This window comes from Babylonia areolata, chromosome 11 (genome assembly GCF_041734735.1).
Source record: "Babylonia areolata isolate BAREFJ2019XMU chromosome 11, ASM4173473v1, whole genome shotgun sequence".
NCBI lineage: Eukaryota > Metazoa > Mollusca > Gastropoda > Neogastropoda > Buccinidae > Babylonia > Babylonia areolata.
The window spans coordinates 30,871,930-30,889,401 of record NC_134886.1 but is presented as its reverse complement, the minus strand read 5'-3'; the positions used below and the strand labels follow the sequence as shown (position 1 = coordinate 30,889,401).

General features: G+C 43.5%; 1 protein-coding gene and 1 pseudogene across 1 annotated transcript in view; both read right to left on the bottom strand.

Moving 5' to 3' along the window:
- On the bottom strand, positions 1-4,331 carry LOC143287211 (anoctamin-5 pseudogene; annotated as a pseudogene).
- A 1,497-nt stretch (positions 4,332-5,828) lies between these two features.
- LOC143287210 (uncharacterized) overlaps positions 5,829-17,472 on the bottom strand; it is a 28,157-nt gene continuing 16,513 nt past the window's right edge. The window contains exons 6-7 of the mRNA XM_076595156.1: positions 8,648-8,854; positions 5,829-5,864 (exon numbers count right to left, since the gene is read on the bottom strand). Of these exons, the coding sequence (XP_076451271.1) occupies positions 5,829-5,864; positions 8,648-8,854 (243 nt within the window). The remainder of the gene's footprint in view (positions 5,865-8,647; positions 8,855-17,472) is intronic.

Here is a 17,472-nt window from a genome sequence, read left to right as displayed (position 1 = left end):
CTATTCCTTGAGCCGTGAACGTGGCTGACCCGACGTATCGCTTGTCGGTGGTCTGGAGCTGTTCCTGGTGTTCCGCTGGCGTTTCCCACACATGACTTCTTTCAGGGCTTTGCGGAAACGGGCACCACTGAGACAGTACAGAAAAAAGTTCGTGCAGTGATTGACCTGGATGAGATAAAATCCTGTGGCGAAGATCAGATTGTGCTTGGCAATGTCATAAGGGTTGGGATCAGAGATCTGACGGGACAGATCTGCCTGATTCACCATCATGCTGATAGCATGGGGCATTGTGCAGATGATCATACTCGCGGAGTCAATAACAAGCATCAGGGAAAGCTGACGGCTTTTGGAGGACGTCTTCCCTGACTGAGTCCCTCCTGAACTTTTGGCTCCCTCTCCAAGGTCCTTGCTGTCCTCGGATCTTTTGACGTGCAATATGATGATGATGTTGCCGATGATTAAGGCAGTGAAAGAGAGCATGAGGAATACGTTGTGTATGTTTGGCCAGTACTGGTCGTGGAAAATGCGATAGACCTCACTGAAAGATTTATCAATGGTACAGAGATAGCCCTTGACTTCTTTGGGAACTATTCCTGTGGTGAAAGCCACATGACCGTCCTGTCAACAGTAACAATATAAACATTATCAGTGCTTGTCCATATAAAAGGACAGAATCAACAGATCTTCTTAGGCTTGAATCAGCAATGATAACAATAATAATGAACATTTATTCAGCGAAACAGATATCAAAGCGCTTTACATGCACACAGGTCACTAAAGTGTAAATGGAGAAATAACAACACAAATCACTTTTACACACTCGCTGTCGTTACTGTCGTTATGAAACAAGTCACCAAATGTATCTGCCAACTAACACACAAACACACACACATACACACCCAGGGAGAGAGAGTGAGATTGAGAGAGACAGAGAGAGTTACCATTAACAGTAGGACTGTTACATTTAAATCATTAAAACGTAAGTGGGGAATAAATATCAATACATTTTCAGTAACGTGTGGAGGTTTCAGAGGGCACACACACCACACAGCATATTCAATAACGCAAAATGATACATGAGTCTTAAATGTACACCAGACCTCAAATAAACTACGGAGAAGAAACAGTCAAAAGATACCTCTCAAACGTCATTTCATAAGGCCCATATTGCAAGCGTCAGCGCCCCCCCCCCCCCCCCCCCCCCCCCCCCCCCCCCACACACACACCCGAACGAAAAGAACTCTCCCATTGGACAGATTTATCTGAGATCAGTTACTTCGTTGTACTGAAAGATGAAATGCATATGATACGATTGTCACAAGAATGAAGATTTCTAGCAGGGGTGTGGAAACGAAAACGTCAGAGACAAATTCACTGAGAGATGAGGAGTTCAATTGAAAAATATTTGCACGCTGTCAATGTTCAGTTCTCGTATCTTCACACACACGCGCGCACGCACGCACGCACGCACACACGCAGACACACACACACACACACACAAGCAATTCTTCACCACTTCAGTTTGCGAGTAGATGGGGGAAGAGAGAATCGTTTTGTTCGTTCTGAAAGTAGCCTGTCTTGCTATCTGCACTCATGGAACGATGTCACACGGAACTGTTGTTGCTATCAGAGCTGTACATCGCCGAACCCTGTTCTGCGACGTCGTCCAGTTCAATCTCGAATGTCTCGTCCTCCAGACCTTTCAGGCTGGTGCACTGAGCTTGCTGCAACGCGTTGCGCAGGGTGATTTCAGTGGTAATGTAGGCTTCACGGCGGATCTTCTCCTTCAGGAACAGCGGCACGTCCGGGATCAGCCAGGCGATAAGGGAGGTCACTGCCACCACCAGATTCTCAAAGACAACAACGAAAGCCAGCCGTGCAGCCAGCACGTGCCAGAAGACATCAGAATACTCATACTGGTCTGTATGGCCTGGAGGGTTGCGGAAATCACGATATCTGCAGATCTTTATATCCCCACGCAGATCAGGTTTGGGCTGATGCTGGGGATCAAAGTCTGAGGTGTTGAAATAAGAGAGAGAGAACTGCACGTAGCCTGTCATAGTCTGGTCGGAGCTGTAGTTCAGCTGGTACACCAAGCGGGGGATGAAATCGGAGGTGAGGGCAATGATGAATGCATTGCTGACGATGGCCAGACGTGTGATGGCATACAGCACACTGTACCACACACCGATGTCCGCGACTCGTTCAGCCACAGGTCGTCGAAGATGTGTGATGAATTTGCTGGCATCCACACGGATCTCCATAACGTTGTTGAACAGGGCAAAAAGCGGGGCCAGTGGGAAAGCAGCACTGAAGATGGTCAGAAATCCAAACTGCAAAACCATCTCCAGGTACTCATAGAAGAGAAAGTTTTCCTTGGTAGGCTCCAGATTAAAGTCATTCTCATAGGAGGTGCAGGCCTGTTTCTGCTCCGTGGTCTGTTTGGAGCATTTCTCCTTTTTCAGCATGATCAGCTTGGGAAGAAGGATCTCTGTGAGGTTCTGGATGAGCTGCTTGCCCACCATGATAATGGCCATCTGTATACACAGCTCTATCAGACATCCTCCTTCCTGGCACTCTTCTGGGCGAGCACCAAATATTGTTTTGTATTTGCCAGGATATCCAACAAACCTGCCCTTGAAGAAAGCGATGTAGAAGATAGAGGAATAGTAGTTGACGAACTGCAGCAGGAACAACTTGATGTTGATGCTCTTGTCAAACTCGCTCTGTGTGCGAAGGCACTCCCAGTCCGTCAGCCAGAATGCGATATATTTGTAGACATAATTGAGGATAAGGATGATGACAAGGTTAATAAAGGCGGCAGTGATGGTGGTGAACAGACTAGCATTCTTGACCACTAGGTTCTGTGCGACGCTGGCAGTACTTGTCGCTACTGTGTCTTCGGTCATTTGCAGTGCAGCCGACACAGACACGCGATAAGCGATCACGCCTCCCACCGACATGATGGCAATAGAAATCAAGAAGACCATGGCAGAATAAGAGCCCAGGAGGATGGGGAAACGGTGATACCAGAACGGTAAGTGAGGTTCCAGCAGCCCTGTGATTGGATTGGTCTTCATTATCTGCCAGTTCTCCAGCATGGACAGATATTCTGGTCTAAGAGGTTCCTCATGTAACACAAAATTGGTCAGGTCCCACTGGTACTGGATGCTGGCTTCTTTCCTCTTCCAGAACTCTAAGAACAGAGTGCCCCACAAGGACATGAAGATGGCAAAGAAGACGGTGGCTCCATTGTCAAAGATCCTACTGGCTGACACGTAGCCACAAGACTGGCCCAGCTTCCAGAAGGGACAGTGAACACCACACAGTGGGCACATGATGATGTTGGAGTCGTGGTTACACACCTCTTTGGAGTACGTGTTGGTATTCATGATGGTAAGGCCGTAGATAAAGACAAACAGACCAATGATGGAGGGTGGAATCAACATTAAGACGTAGAACTCCAGCCAGGCAAAGTACAGACCTATCTTTTCCCCAAAGTAATATCTAACATGGTCAAGAGGCTGGAACTTCATGAAGTTTTTCCAACATGACCAGTAGTTATAGAGAAGTTTGCGCTCATTATCTGCTGAACCTGGCTCCCAGTGACCGTCATGCAAAGGGTAGGCAGCATTGTAATAATCATCGGCAATCATTTTATTCACACCAAACGAGTTAGCTTTTTGGCTGTCCTCTGCAAATCTCTTTCGCCGTAGAATGTAGTCCACGATCCAGCTGCGTGTCGCCGGAGAGAACAAAACACTTTTGTCTTTTGGGATGTCAAACAAATACTCCTTGCCTTCAGCATATGGGCAGGTAAGCTTTTGTTTCAGCAATGGTAAAGCTGTGCGGTCAACTTGAAAAGGCAGCATGAATTTCTTGAAGCATCCATCTGCTGCTGTCCAAAAGTCTGTTGGCATGACAAGCTCTGGACTGTCTTTCATGGGCAGTCGTATTTTCAAAATGTCAGCATAACGCATGAGGACCTCATAAGGTGCATGTACTTTGACAAAATGGGTTTCACTGCCTTTCTTGTCATACTCCAGTTGCAAACCATCCAGACGCAAGTTCTTCTCAAACAACAATCGCGCCTCCTCTGCCTTCTGAGTGTCCTTATCAATGTCGGCACTCCATGCCAGGACAAAGTCGATGCGTCTCTGTCCATCTTTAAAAAACACATTACACACACTTTTACCGGCTTTCGTCCGTTGTGACCTGATCGTGTCCAAAGCCTGTCTGTCTGCATCATTTTCATCATTTGCCAAAGCCACTGGCGTTTCACTCCATTCGTCCATCTCTTCTGCCTTAATATCTTCGGGTCTGATTGACATTTTGTTCAAACTATCACAACGTCCCGATTTTTCTCAGTAATCCCAAATCAAAGATTATGCTGGTCCCAAATTCGTAAAGCTCTTTCAGCTCTAAATACTGTTCCCGTTGTTTTCTTCAAAACACCTGGTCAGAGCTCATGGTAAGAGCAAGGAACCTAAGCATGTGCACCATGCACAAATCTGCCGATGCAGTGGTTGAGGAAAGGTGGGTCAGCACTGGTGATGTGTGTGTGTGTGCAGAGCAGGTCAGGTGGAAGCCATTAGCAAAGATGACCACAGACAACAGGATGGAAGTCACTGTCTCAAACAGAGCAAGGTCAGAACTAGGACAGCTAATAATGCACCATCTTTTGGTTACAAATCTTGTGTTTATGCCCTTTTCCCAATTTTGTTTCGAACAGTATGCTTGCTGCAAATTTTGTTTTGTAACTTGTCCAGTTGAACGGTATCTGCAAGACACGTCTTATTTAATTTGTCGACAGCAAGGCTCTACGTTTCCGTAAGTAAAAAGCGGGTATGAATCATTTCAAAGTTGTCTGAGAGAAAGAAACAGAAACAAAAGTCAAAGTGGAAGCTGCCCAGTTGACGTTACCATCAAGAACACGAGAACCAGCAGACAGACGGTGACTATCTTGGCTTTCTTGACTGTACACAGTGTGGGTGCCTTCAGAGGAAACTGGATGGCCAGGGATCGGTCTATCGTCATGGCAACGGTGAGAAAGACGCCAAGGTTGCTAGTCATCCAGCCAGATGCGTGGGAAATGGAGCAGATCACGTGCACGTGCCTGACGCTGTCGAAGATCTGAAAATTGATGAAGAATAGATAATATCATGCATGAGACAGCAGTTGGTATTCGTGTTCTCTCTCTCTCTCTTTCTCTCTCTTTCTCTCTCTGGTTTTCCCTTTGTCTTTGAAGGACTATTTTCAGATGTATTCCTAACACGTTGTATTAGCAATATAATATATACAACTGAAAATGAGTCGTTGTCAAGGGGTGTATGTCATGTTTATGATAATCAAACACAATTACCTCATTTGTAAACTACCAGTGTGCTCGATTACTTCAATTGTGGATCCAAAGCACATATATAAACATACTAATTCTAGAACAGAAAAACGAAATAAAGTGTGATATATTGGACACCCAAGATGAATTTCGCAATCTGCTTTTCTCACCAGAATTAACTATTGTGGCTACCACCCGCTTCACGAGACAATGTATTTGTTCCTGCTGGTGTGTACTCCATTTGCCTTGATCAGTACGTGCAATCATGAACTGCCCAATCCTATATCAGTGGTCACTGATGCAGCCCTCACAGACCTTGGAGTTGGATCTGCAGCAGCCTTTGTCTTCACCTCCTTTTCCTCAGCCAGCCACATGACTCTCTCCTCCCTCAGCTTGATTCCCCTTCACATCTTGTCAACAACTAAACAAAAACTCTTCCATCGCAACTGACACAATCAAATTTGGCAGTACATCCATCCCTCTTTCCAGCTCAGTCGGGAACCTTGGCGTTGACTTTAACGACACACTGTCCATGCAAAAATTCATCAGTCACACATGTCAATCCTGCTGTTGTCAATTGTAGTGCATCAGTACCATTCGGGAATACCTGTCCACTGACGCAACATCTAGACTTGTCGTTTCCATCATTCTCGCTCACCTTGACTGCTGTAACTCTCTAATATCTGGTTTGCCTGCTTCATCCATTCAGTCTCTTCAGCGCATGCTAAACTCTGCTGCCCGACTCGTCCCCAGAAAGAAAAGATTTTAGCACATAACTCCTCTTTTGCAACATCTCCATTGTTTCACACGCCGTTCTTTCTGTCTCCTTACATTTGGAATAAACCTCCTCTTTCGCTTCGTCAGGTCTCTGCGCTCAGCTCTTTCAAGTCTGGCCTTAAAACCTATCTCTTCCCAAGATAGCGTTCCTCCTGTGCATCTTCCTTGTCTTTAGTTTCTTCAGTTTTAGAGTTATGCATACGTGTGACTGACTCGTTTTTGACTCGCTTTGATTTATCTCTGCACAAAATTCAGCGCTATATGGATAATATTATCATTATCATTATGAGTCCTTGGCGATGTTTTACCACTTGTCCATGTCAAAGGCAGCAGATCTAAGGTCTCTATTGAATACGTCTTTGTAGAGGCGCCATGGAGGTCCACTGGCATGAGACTGTCTCAAGCTGGCATTGAGAAGATCTTTTGGGATAGGTACCTTTTTCATCCTCCAGATAAGGCCTTGTCTCAAGTTGGCACTGAGAAGATCTTTTGGGATGGGTACCTTTTTCATCCTCCAGACAAGGCCTAGCCTTCTCATACATCATTGACTGAGGACTGACATCAGGTCTATTGACCTGGCCCACTGCAGCACTCTGTTCATCAGAACTGTATGTTGCCATGATTAGTCCTGGATCCGTCAAAAACAACGCAGATGAAAGGGATTCAGCTTCTTCTCTGGTCAAGTGTAGGTTGTGAATGCTTCACTGCGTATACTGTTTTTTTCTGCCTTGATAACTTCACGTTGGACATACTTATCTAACATGACAATCTTGGTGCTGCCTTGATAACGTCACGCTGAACATATCTAACATGACAATCTTGGTGCTGCCTTGATAACCTCACGTAGAACATACTTATTTAACATGATAATATGGGTGCTTTGTTTCTTTTGAAATGTCATCACTTACATGACGCATTGGCGTATGCTCTCACTGAACAGGAAAGAAGATTTCTGGAATCAAACGCACTGTGAAAAAAATCATAGTATATGAATTATGATTGCAGTCCCTTGTGGTTTTATTTTCAAAATGTGAAATGGCCATCCAAATCTGGTCTGGTTTCCATCTGATACCTTAAATTACAAAGAAAGCAAGAGGCAAAGCCTTTATGACTCACGCGTGTTTCCTTTTGCACAACGGAGGGGACAGGGGGCGGGGGGGAGGGGGGGGGGGGGGGGGGGGGGGGGGGGGAAGGGAATGGGTGGTTACCAGTACATAACGGTCCAAATCATATTTTGTACCAGAAATGAGTGATTATCGAATCAAAACCTGCGTGCTGGAAACGGAGCAGTCCTACCTTTAAGGAGCCCACGTAGATTGGTACTTCATTATTTGATATCATAGTATAGATCTATCAGCGTTTGTTTCATCTCCAAATGATGATGGAAGTTGTGTTTATACTTGAAAAAAACATTAATTTATGCATGTGTTGTGCCACTTGAGACAACTGACACTGGCCTGTATTTCAGATCTGTTGACTTTTTATGGTCGTTCGGGGACAATATGTAGTGAGTGATGAGGCCTTTGCGCAAATCTATCTCTGGATAAAATCGAGTAGTCTCCTTTGCCTCCAATCCATAATATGCTATTATAAATTGAAAGCATTTTACCGAAAATGACAAAACTTTTAACGTAAGATGGCCACCTTCAACTGGCAATGATTAGGCCTACATCCCCATTCTAGTTGATTCAGTATCCCCTTTTAGATATTAGTATGAGGTAACACGTCGATCAGGTAGCTAGTGTCCTTTTGTGTGTTCTTTCCAGATTTGTTTTCGTTGCATTTCAGTGGAGTGATGGCGTAGAGGTAACACGTCCGCCTAGAAAGCGAGAGAACATGAACGCGCTGGTTCGAATCACGGCTCAGCCGCCGATATTTTCTCCCCCTCCACTAGACCTTGAATGGTGGTCTGGACACTAATCGTTCGGATGAGACGATAAACCGAGGTCCCGTGTGCAGCATGCACTTAGCGCACGTAAAAGAACCCACGGCAAGAAAAGGGTTGTTCCTGGCAAAATTCTGTAGAAAAATCCACTTCAATAGGAAAAACAAATAAAACTGCACGCAGGAAAAAATACAAAAATGGGTGGCGCTGTAGTGTAGCGACGCGCTCTCCCTGGGGAGAGCAGACCGAATTTCACAAAGAGAAATCTGTTGTGATAAAAAGAAATACAAATACAAATTTAACTGCGGACAAGAAATGAAATGTCACGGCATCTTTAAACCCGAAACAAACGTTCTGGCAACGAACCGGCAACGACCAAATAAAATCATGTGGATCCAGTCTGAAATATTCCGTTCAAAATCCGGAATACGACTGAACCCTTAAGATCATTGGTATGAGCGGAATTTTTTTGGCAAAGTATTTCCAGAAAAAGAAATGACGTATTAAAGTTTCACACATGCACACACACACACACAGAGTTAACTGGACACAAAGGCAACCGAAATGCCATGCTATTACATAGCAATCGTATGCTGTAGAAGAATCCATCATCAATTGTCACAAATCAGATCAAACAGACTACTCACGTGTGGGAAATTCACGTAGAGATAATGCGGTGGAATGGGCACCAGAAGGCTGATAATGTCCACCAAAGCGCTGACAGCCATGTAGAATGATGTAGACATGTGACGAAAGTGTTTGCTCCTCATCACCATGATCACCAGAGTGTTGGTGAGAGTTCCGGCGAAGAAAACTAATGGTGGGACCCAAAAGTCAATGGCTTTGCTGATTCGCTGTAACAGCAAGACATCTTCACTGACTGATTCTGGCTGTGAAGATGTGGTGTTTATGTCGCTGGAATCAGTTGCGGACTCCGAAAAATCACGAAAAGAGAAAAAGATGTTGGTAGGGTTGTTGTTGGGAACTGTTGCATCTGTGGGTTTATAGATTCTTTGTGAGAAGACGTCATTTACGACTTTCAGTGATGTCATCATGAACACTGCGTTGACGGAGATATGACGTAAGTTTCACTGCCACGTTCTATAACTCAGTTCTGGATGACACGTTCGTACAGAAGACAACGCCTGCGTTTGTTAGTCACCACTTTGTCACCTGCTAAACAAATCAATTAAAATCTTTCGCATATTAAAAAAAACCCCAAAAAAACCCAACATACACACACACACACACACACACACACACACACACGTACACGCACATACATACACACACATACACCACACACGCGCGCGCGTGCGTTTTGCTTCATGTTTATCTGTGTGTATAAGGGCAGGCATTTAAGAATCGTAAGTATTGTACTGTATTGCATTGCATTGTATATTGTATTGAATTGTATTGCTTTGCTTTTTTATCACAACAGACTTCACTGTGTGGATTTCGGATTGGTCTCCATAGGGATAGTACATTGCTGCACTAAGCACACCACTCGTTTTCTTTTTCTTGTGTGTGTATGTGTGTGTGTGTGTGTGTGTGTGTGTTGCCTGCACTGGCAACATGCAACCAGTCGTCGGATGTATCGATTAGTTAGTTGACGGTGTGTCGCGGATTGATCAGAAGAGATACAGACATACAGACTGAGGAAGAGGAAGATTCGGGTGATTATATATGATATACTCTGTGAGAATTGTTAACTAATCAGGGGCCTACGCTGGAAAGACAAGAATGTCAGGATGTAAAATTTAATGTGATACAGACTGTTTGGGTGAGCGAAGTGTACACAGGGGGTATATTCCAGCCAGGAGGGGTAAGAAATAGCCTGGGCTGGTTTAAACCCGGGGTAGAAAGCATCCTAGGCTACTTCTTACCCGGGATAAGAATCAGCCAGGGAGAGAGTTCGGCCTGTTAACCGGCATGAACAGAAAAATGCAACGAAAGCTTTGCAAAAGGTCACACCTCTTTAACTAAAGACGCGCTTCGCAAATGCAGACCCAGGCATAACATTATAACAGTCCAGCAGGACAAAACACCTATCAGAACTACCTTTTCTGACAAATAATAGGAGTGCATGAAGGACGAGAGTCCTACAGAACCATTTTGTGATTTTGATTGCAGGGCGCAATAGCCTATTGGTTAAAGCGTTGGACTTTCAATCTAAGGGTCCCAGGTTCGAATCCCGGTAACGGTGCATGGTGGGTATTATGTGGCATTTTGTTTTCCGATCTCCCAGGTCAACATATGTGCAGACCGGCTAGTGCCTGAAGCCCCTTCGTGTGTACAAGCGCACAGAAGATCAAAATACGCACCTCAAAGATCCTGCAATCCATGTCTGCATTCGGTGGGCGATGGAAAAAAAGAACATACTCATCATGCAAATCCCCGAAAACGGAGTATGGCTGCTAACATGGCGGGGTTAATAAACAAGGTAGCCATGCATTAACATGTGCAATCACAGGCTCGTTGTAGACACCAACATAAAAATTAACATATGTACCATACAATATACTAAAACAAGTCATAAAAATTCTCAGTAGCTGACTAAAGCAACCCCACATCCCCGCACATGCGCACACATCAAGACAGTAAAGTATTGCACAACAATGTATACCGATAGAAAACATCCAGCAAATAAAATATAAATATTTAACTCTCACCCTCATCCCCCCACACATACGTGTAAAGACAAGGAAGTATATATATATGAAATACAGCAACAAAAACTGAAATACATATCAGTGGCTGCTTTCTGTCCATAGAAAAACAAAACCAAACCAACACTCTTCATTCCCTTCCAACCTGACTCACCTCAAGAGCTCGTGAGGGGAAAAAACATACGGGAGACAAAATCCCTGGAACTGGAACGCAGTTCCAGACCTCCTGGTCGGACAAGGACCCAGGAATCGCAGTGGCACTGGAGGCCCCAAAACCGAACCGAATCGGGAAAAAATCCTCTCAAACTTCAAAACGAATGGAGCATGATTCGAAAAAAACAAAAAAACAAAACAACAAAAAACAAAAAACAAACAAACAAAAAATCTCTCCCTGACCGGGTACAAATGCCAGTAATTAAAACATCTTCCGATGCCCACGACGACAGGTGAGCTTTTCTTCACCAAACCTGTAGCTCAGCTTAATAATATGCAGGTATAAATGCACGAAAAAAACAATAAAAAAACCAACCTGAGCTGACTACGAGGGACAGAAGAAACACACATGCACGGGCGCGTACACACGCACACACACATGCACGCACCCACGCACACACGCGGGGAAAGAAAAGGAAAAACAAATAAACAAACAAACAAAAAACCTAACGAAAATCATTACGTATTCGAGGGGTCAAGTTGACCCAGCTTTCCTCTTTCTTCCATCACGACACTGTGGCACGCGACACAACATATTCTGCATGGGGGAAATGAAACATCTGTTGCTCCTGTTATCGCTGGTGATGTTCAGCTGTTCCACCGATTGCTATGATTATTTCCATGATCTGATTGCCTTAACTGTACAACGGAAAGGTTAAAGGCCCCCGTAGCCATTTACAGGCATCGGGGCAGTGAATTCACATCAACACAATCTAGGGATAGACATTGAATTTGATTGATATGGATACTTATATAGCGCCTATTTTCGGTCAGAGACCAAGCTATAATCGCTTTACAAATACGGGGTCATTTGCACAACACGCTGCCTGCCTGGGTAGAGCCGACTGACGGCTGCCACTGGGCGCTCATCATTCATTTCCTGTGTCATTCAACCAGATTTCAGGCACGCACACATACACCCTCAGACAGACATGTAGCATTTTATGTGTATGACCGTTTTGTCTATTTATCCCGTCATACTCCGTTTTCGGGGCTGCGCATGCTGGGTATATTCTTATTTCCATAACCCACCGAACGCTGACATGGGTTACAGGATCTTTAACGTGCGTATTTGGTTTTCTGCGTGCGTACACACACGAAAGGGGTTCAGGCACCCTTTACCCACCAGGCGCCGTAACCGAGAGTCGAACCCGGGACCCTGAGATTGAAAGTCCAACGCTTAAACTATTCGGCTTTTGCGCCGAAAGCGGGACCTGACCTTCTCCTTTAACCCTCCCCAACCAATGTCTGGTTCCCATTCACAACTGAACGGAGTCAGGAGATTCGGAGAAACGGGCCTCGAACTCTGATCACCTGTGGTCACTGGATCCTAAGTCCAACCAACGCCTGAGCGATTCAGCCACCACACCTTCACCTGACCAAGGCGTTGGTCAAGCTGGATGTTAGGGTAAACCGGGATCCTGATTACTCCTTGTGAACATCGAGATCCTGCTTTTGTCCAGAACATGGCTTGGGACAGACCGAGATCCCGAATCCACATGGAGAATCTCTGTCTACCTGTCTCTGTCTGTCTGTACGCCTGTCTCTCTCTCTCTCTCTCTGTCTGTACGCCTGTCTCTCTCTCTCTCTCTCTCTCTCTCTCTCTCTCTCTCTCTCTCTCTCTCTCTCTCTCTCTTGTGTAGGCCTATGCGACAATATTTCAGACTTGGCTATCATCCTAAATATTTTGGCAAATATTGTTACTGAGTAGAAATACTAGGTGTACTTCATTAAACAACAATTATCACAGATTTTGTGAAAACATAAATAGCAGTGCTTTGCGCTGTCAGCAATAAATGTAAATGAGGATGAATATCACTTTAAACATGAACGTCAATTGTACAGCGGTTGTAGACGAATGATTCATGGCTCACATCTCAATTTCCGAATGGATATTACCTTGAAATGTATGTATCAACAACTGTCTCGCTCAGTAGCTTAGTATTTTTTCCTAGTCAATAAAACGCAGACAAGAAGAGGGTTTTGGTTAAATGGAATTTTTATTTTCTAATGTTTGAATTTTAATGGTATTTATACTTAAAATAAGTTTCAGTTAGCGGACTGATCCATGTACTCTACACCACATCTGATATTGAAAGAAAAAAAAGAAGAAAAAAAGAAGAAATAGAACTCCAATGCACTGATCATCAAAATCTTTCAATACATTTTTTCTTTACATCTAGGTAATTTGAATGCAGTAAATCTTCATGTATTTTTCAGTGATTTTTTTCTTTATATCTGAGTAATTTGAATGCAATTAATGTTCATGCATTTTTCAATACATTATATATATATATATATATATATATATATATATATATATATATAATATATATATATATATATATATATATATATAGAGAGAGAGAGAGAGAGAGAGAGAGAGAGAGAGAGAGAGGTGTGTGGGTTTTTTTTTATTTTTATTTTTATTATTTTTTTTTTTTTTTACATCTGAGTAAATTGAATGCAATATTAATGTTCATGCATTTCACAAACGTACCTACTGTGATTTCATTGCCGAGCTGTTGTGATGATGGCATCCGTCAGTGTCGAGAGCCCATGGCTATGCCGCCTGGACGGTCATTGCGCAGAATAATAGATGTATGGCTTGTTGAGGATTAAAGAGCCTATGCCAGTCTTGAATAAAAGCTAATTTGTGTTTGTACGTTTCTTCTGTGTTTGCTGCTGTGTGCACATGTCAAATGATCGGTATAAGGACAGGCCTGGCGCTTCCTGTTTCGAGGAAGTGTCTGGGTTTGTTCCAATGCACCTTTTATTTACCCGTGTGCTAGCTGAATCGGTAGCGCAAGCAGCACTGACTTGAAGTTGTGTGCCTTGTGAATGGAGAGAGTTTCCACTCTTTGCTATTTGTAAATCGTTTCATCTCCTGGCCTCATTATTTGTTGAATTCGTAAACCGCAGGTGAGTTTCTATCTACAGTGAGAACCAACGCTGGTAGTGTGCCCTCCACCTTCAATGTTCATGTCCACGGAATTTAGGTCTCTTTCGCAGGCATACTTGAAGTGGAGATTGGGACACCCCTGTCCATTCTTGCCCTGCTATCTTGAGCTGTGATTATGAATGGTTGTCGAAAAGCCAAATATCAAAGGAAACACATTGTCACCACACTACCCTTTCCCCAGAATTCTAATACATCGGTGTCCATTGCTTGCATGCACACAGACATTTTTACTTGCACTCGTACTCGATGTTGTATTCGCATTCCTTCTCCCTGTCTCTGTCAGTGTCTGTCTGTCTCTGTCTGTTTGTCTCTCTCTCTCTCCTTATCTGAGGTACACCTTTTCGAAAACAACTAATATTCTGCTTCGCATGAACATCTATGTTGAGTTTCTGAATGGAATTACCATTGAAAATAGAGGCGTATCATCAACACAGTTAGTTTTTTCCCCTCATTCAGCAGCTCTCCGATTTCCACACAGACTGATAGTGTTGTCTATTTTCCTCATTCCCTAAGATAAAAAAAGCAACAACAACATTATAACATAAAGACAGAACATGATTTCAAAGAACAGCAAATACGCTCTTACCTGTCCCGACCACAGACAAAAGACATAGTTTGCTGCTTCTGAACGATTCTACAATAACAGCAGTAATCATTGTCTGCAGGTTGGTTATTTTCTCAACTGTGAAAGTAGACTTCTGGAGAACTTGACTGGAAAACGTGCACTCAACAGACAGCACGAGTATACTGAAGACAATCATTGCTAAGTCGCTGAGCCGTACTTGGAGGGTGACCTGCCTCTCCCCCATCACTCTCACTGAGAGGAGACCTCCGCTGACTCCACCACTCCAGCGACACAGCTATTTGCAAAAGCGGAGAAATTAAGACGAAGATCATCATGAAAGCAGAGCATGAAAAGTCTGCTGAGTCTGATAATGCTTTCATCCCATGATGATCTCAGTCAAAATGACAACTTCAGTTTTCTGTTTCAAGATGATGGGTGTCAAAGCATGTGGCCTTATCCATATGCGCTTCACCACATATGTTAAAAAAATGTAGATGCCTAACGTAGGCATACACCCATCTCGCTGGTCAAGCTGTGAGAGCCTACCTTTGTTGATAATGACATTGACGACAACAGCTATGGAAATCAGGTCAGGTTTTTACAGCCTACCTTGGTTGACAATGACATTGACGACAACAGCTATGGAAATCAGGTCAGGTTTTTACAGCCTACCTTGGTTGACAATGACATTGACGACAACAGCTATGGATATCAAGTCAGGTTTTGACAGCCTACCTTTGTTGACAATAACATTGATGACAACAGCTATGGAAATCAGGTCAGATTTTGACAGCCTACCTTTGTTGACAATGACATTGTCGACAACAGCTATGGAAAACAGGTCAGGCTTTGACAACCTACCTTTGTTGACAATGACACTGATGACCACAGCTATGGAAATCGGGTCAGGCTTTGGCAGTCTACCTTTGTTGACAATGACACTGATGACCACAGCTATGAAAATCAGGTAAGACTTTGAGAAGCTAACAGCTATGGAAATCAGTTTGGTTTCAAACTACCCGACAGAACTCTGTTTCGGTCTCAGGGACATATTGCGTCACAATGAATAGAATTACACTTTCGTTGACGAATGTTGTAATCATTAGAATCGATTTTTCCTAGAAAGAAAACGATTGTGTATCCTGACCCTGCCAAACACAAGAAACGGGGTGATATATGAGTAACTCAGGCAGATTCTTTTCGGGTACAACTGTCTCCAGCTGTCATCTCCTCTCAGAGTCCTCTTTAGTCAACTCATACAAAGGGATGAAAGTGAAATTGTATTTGTATTTCTCTTTTTATCACAACAGATTTCTCTGTGTGAAATTCAGGCTGCTCTCCCCAGGGAGAGCGCGTCGCTACACTACAGCGCCACCCATTTTTTTTTTTTTTTTTCCTGCGTGCAGTTTTATTTGTTTTTCCTATCGAAGTGAATTTTTCTACAGAATTTTGCCAGGAACTACCCTTTTCTTGCCGTGGGTTCTTTTACGTGCGCTAAGTGCATGCTGCACACGGGACCTCGGTTTATCGTCTCATCCGAATGTCTAGCGTCCAGACCACCACTCAAGGTCTAGTTTAGGGGGAGGAAATATCGGCGGGTGAGCCGTGATTCGAACCAGCGCGCTCCTGGGCGGACGTGTTGCCTGTAGGTCATCACTCCACAGGTATGATGGGATGCCATGCCGGAATGGGAAGAACACTGAATTCTGACGCATCCTTCGTAGCTAGTTATTTTTTTCCCCATATTCCATCGGAGTCTTCTTGTGTGTTTTTTCTTCACGGTATTTTGCGGCACAAATTTCACTCAGCTGATGTAAGCTGGCAAAAAAGACTTTGTGGTGAAGTGATATTTTCCTGAAACACACTCAACAAACGATTCTGCTTACCTCTTTCATTATGTTCGACAATTAGGAAACATTTTTTTTTCTAATTAGACATGAGGTCCCAACGGCGGAAACTGAAAATAATGTTCCATTGTCGTTTCTCAGTATGATTTCAATTCTGAAGAAATTGACTCCTTCTTTCAAAGTCAATATTCCATAAGAATATTCTTATATCTTTTCTCCAGAATGTCTATGTCCTCTCGAGATGGTGCTCGTGTGGATTTCTAGATGGAATCTGCCATCTGTTTAAAACGTTCTTCCACGTGTTTCTGGGAATGGCTTTTTGCGCGTGCTCGAAACTTTCTCTTTATTGAGCGACGAGGAATCACAAGCCTGCTGTATGTTCGAAGGCGATATAGAATGTAGTTGCTCCGATTTATCTGCTTATTTATTTATTTATTTATTTATTCATCTATTTATCAATCAAACAATCAGTCAGTCAATCAATCATCCAATCAATCAGTTGATCTATCAATCTATATTGCTGTATTATCAATGGTTTCTCCACTACTCTCAAACTAGAAGGCAAAATTGCACTGGTTCTTTGTGATGCAGCCTTGGGGGCTAGTTGGCGTTTGGTAACCATCTCAATGCCGACTGTCCTAAAACCTTCTTGGCCGAGAGAGTGGGGATGAAACTTGGGCAAGACACTCTGCGCTATAAACACAATCAAATTCTAGCCCAGATAGTCGACACAGCAGTTGCCTCCTCTGCTGTTCTGATGGATGTTGTCGGACACGACTTACTATCTTTACTTCCCGTCTCTTCTGGTTCTTTCACTCTCTCTGCCTACCAAGGCCAGACACCTTCATATCTTTCCGGAAAGCCGTGACATGTTTTGTTTTTTTTTTCGTTCCTTTTTACTTTATGAAATGTATTATTTGTGTACTGGACTTTTTTTTTCTCACGACACGACGATGATATTGAAACCAATCTTGTGGACAGTAGCTGTCCATCCTGCAATGTTGTTTGTCAAAATATTCTTTATATGTAGCTCCTTATTTACATACAACATTTTCCTTCTTATCTATCTGCGGACCAGAAACTAATCAAAACGACTGCTGTTTTCTACATGGCCTCATTCTATGTCGACTTGTTTATTCTTGCTAACTTAATTGGTGTATGTGTGTGTGTGTGTGTGTTTGTGTGTGTGTGTGTGTGTGTGTGTGTGTGTGTGTGT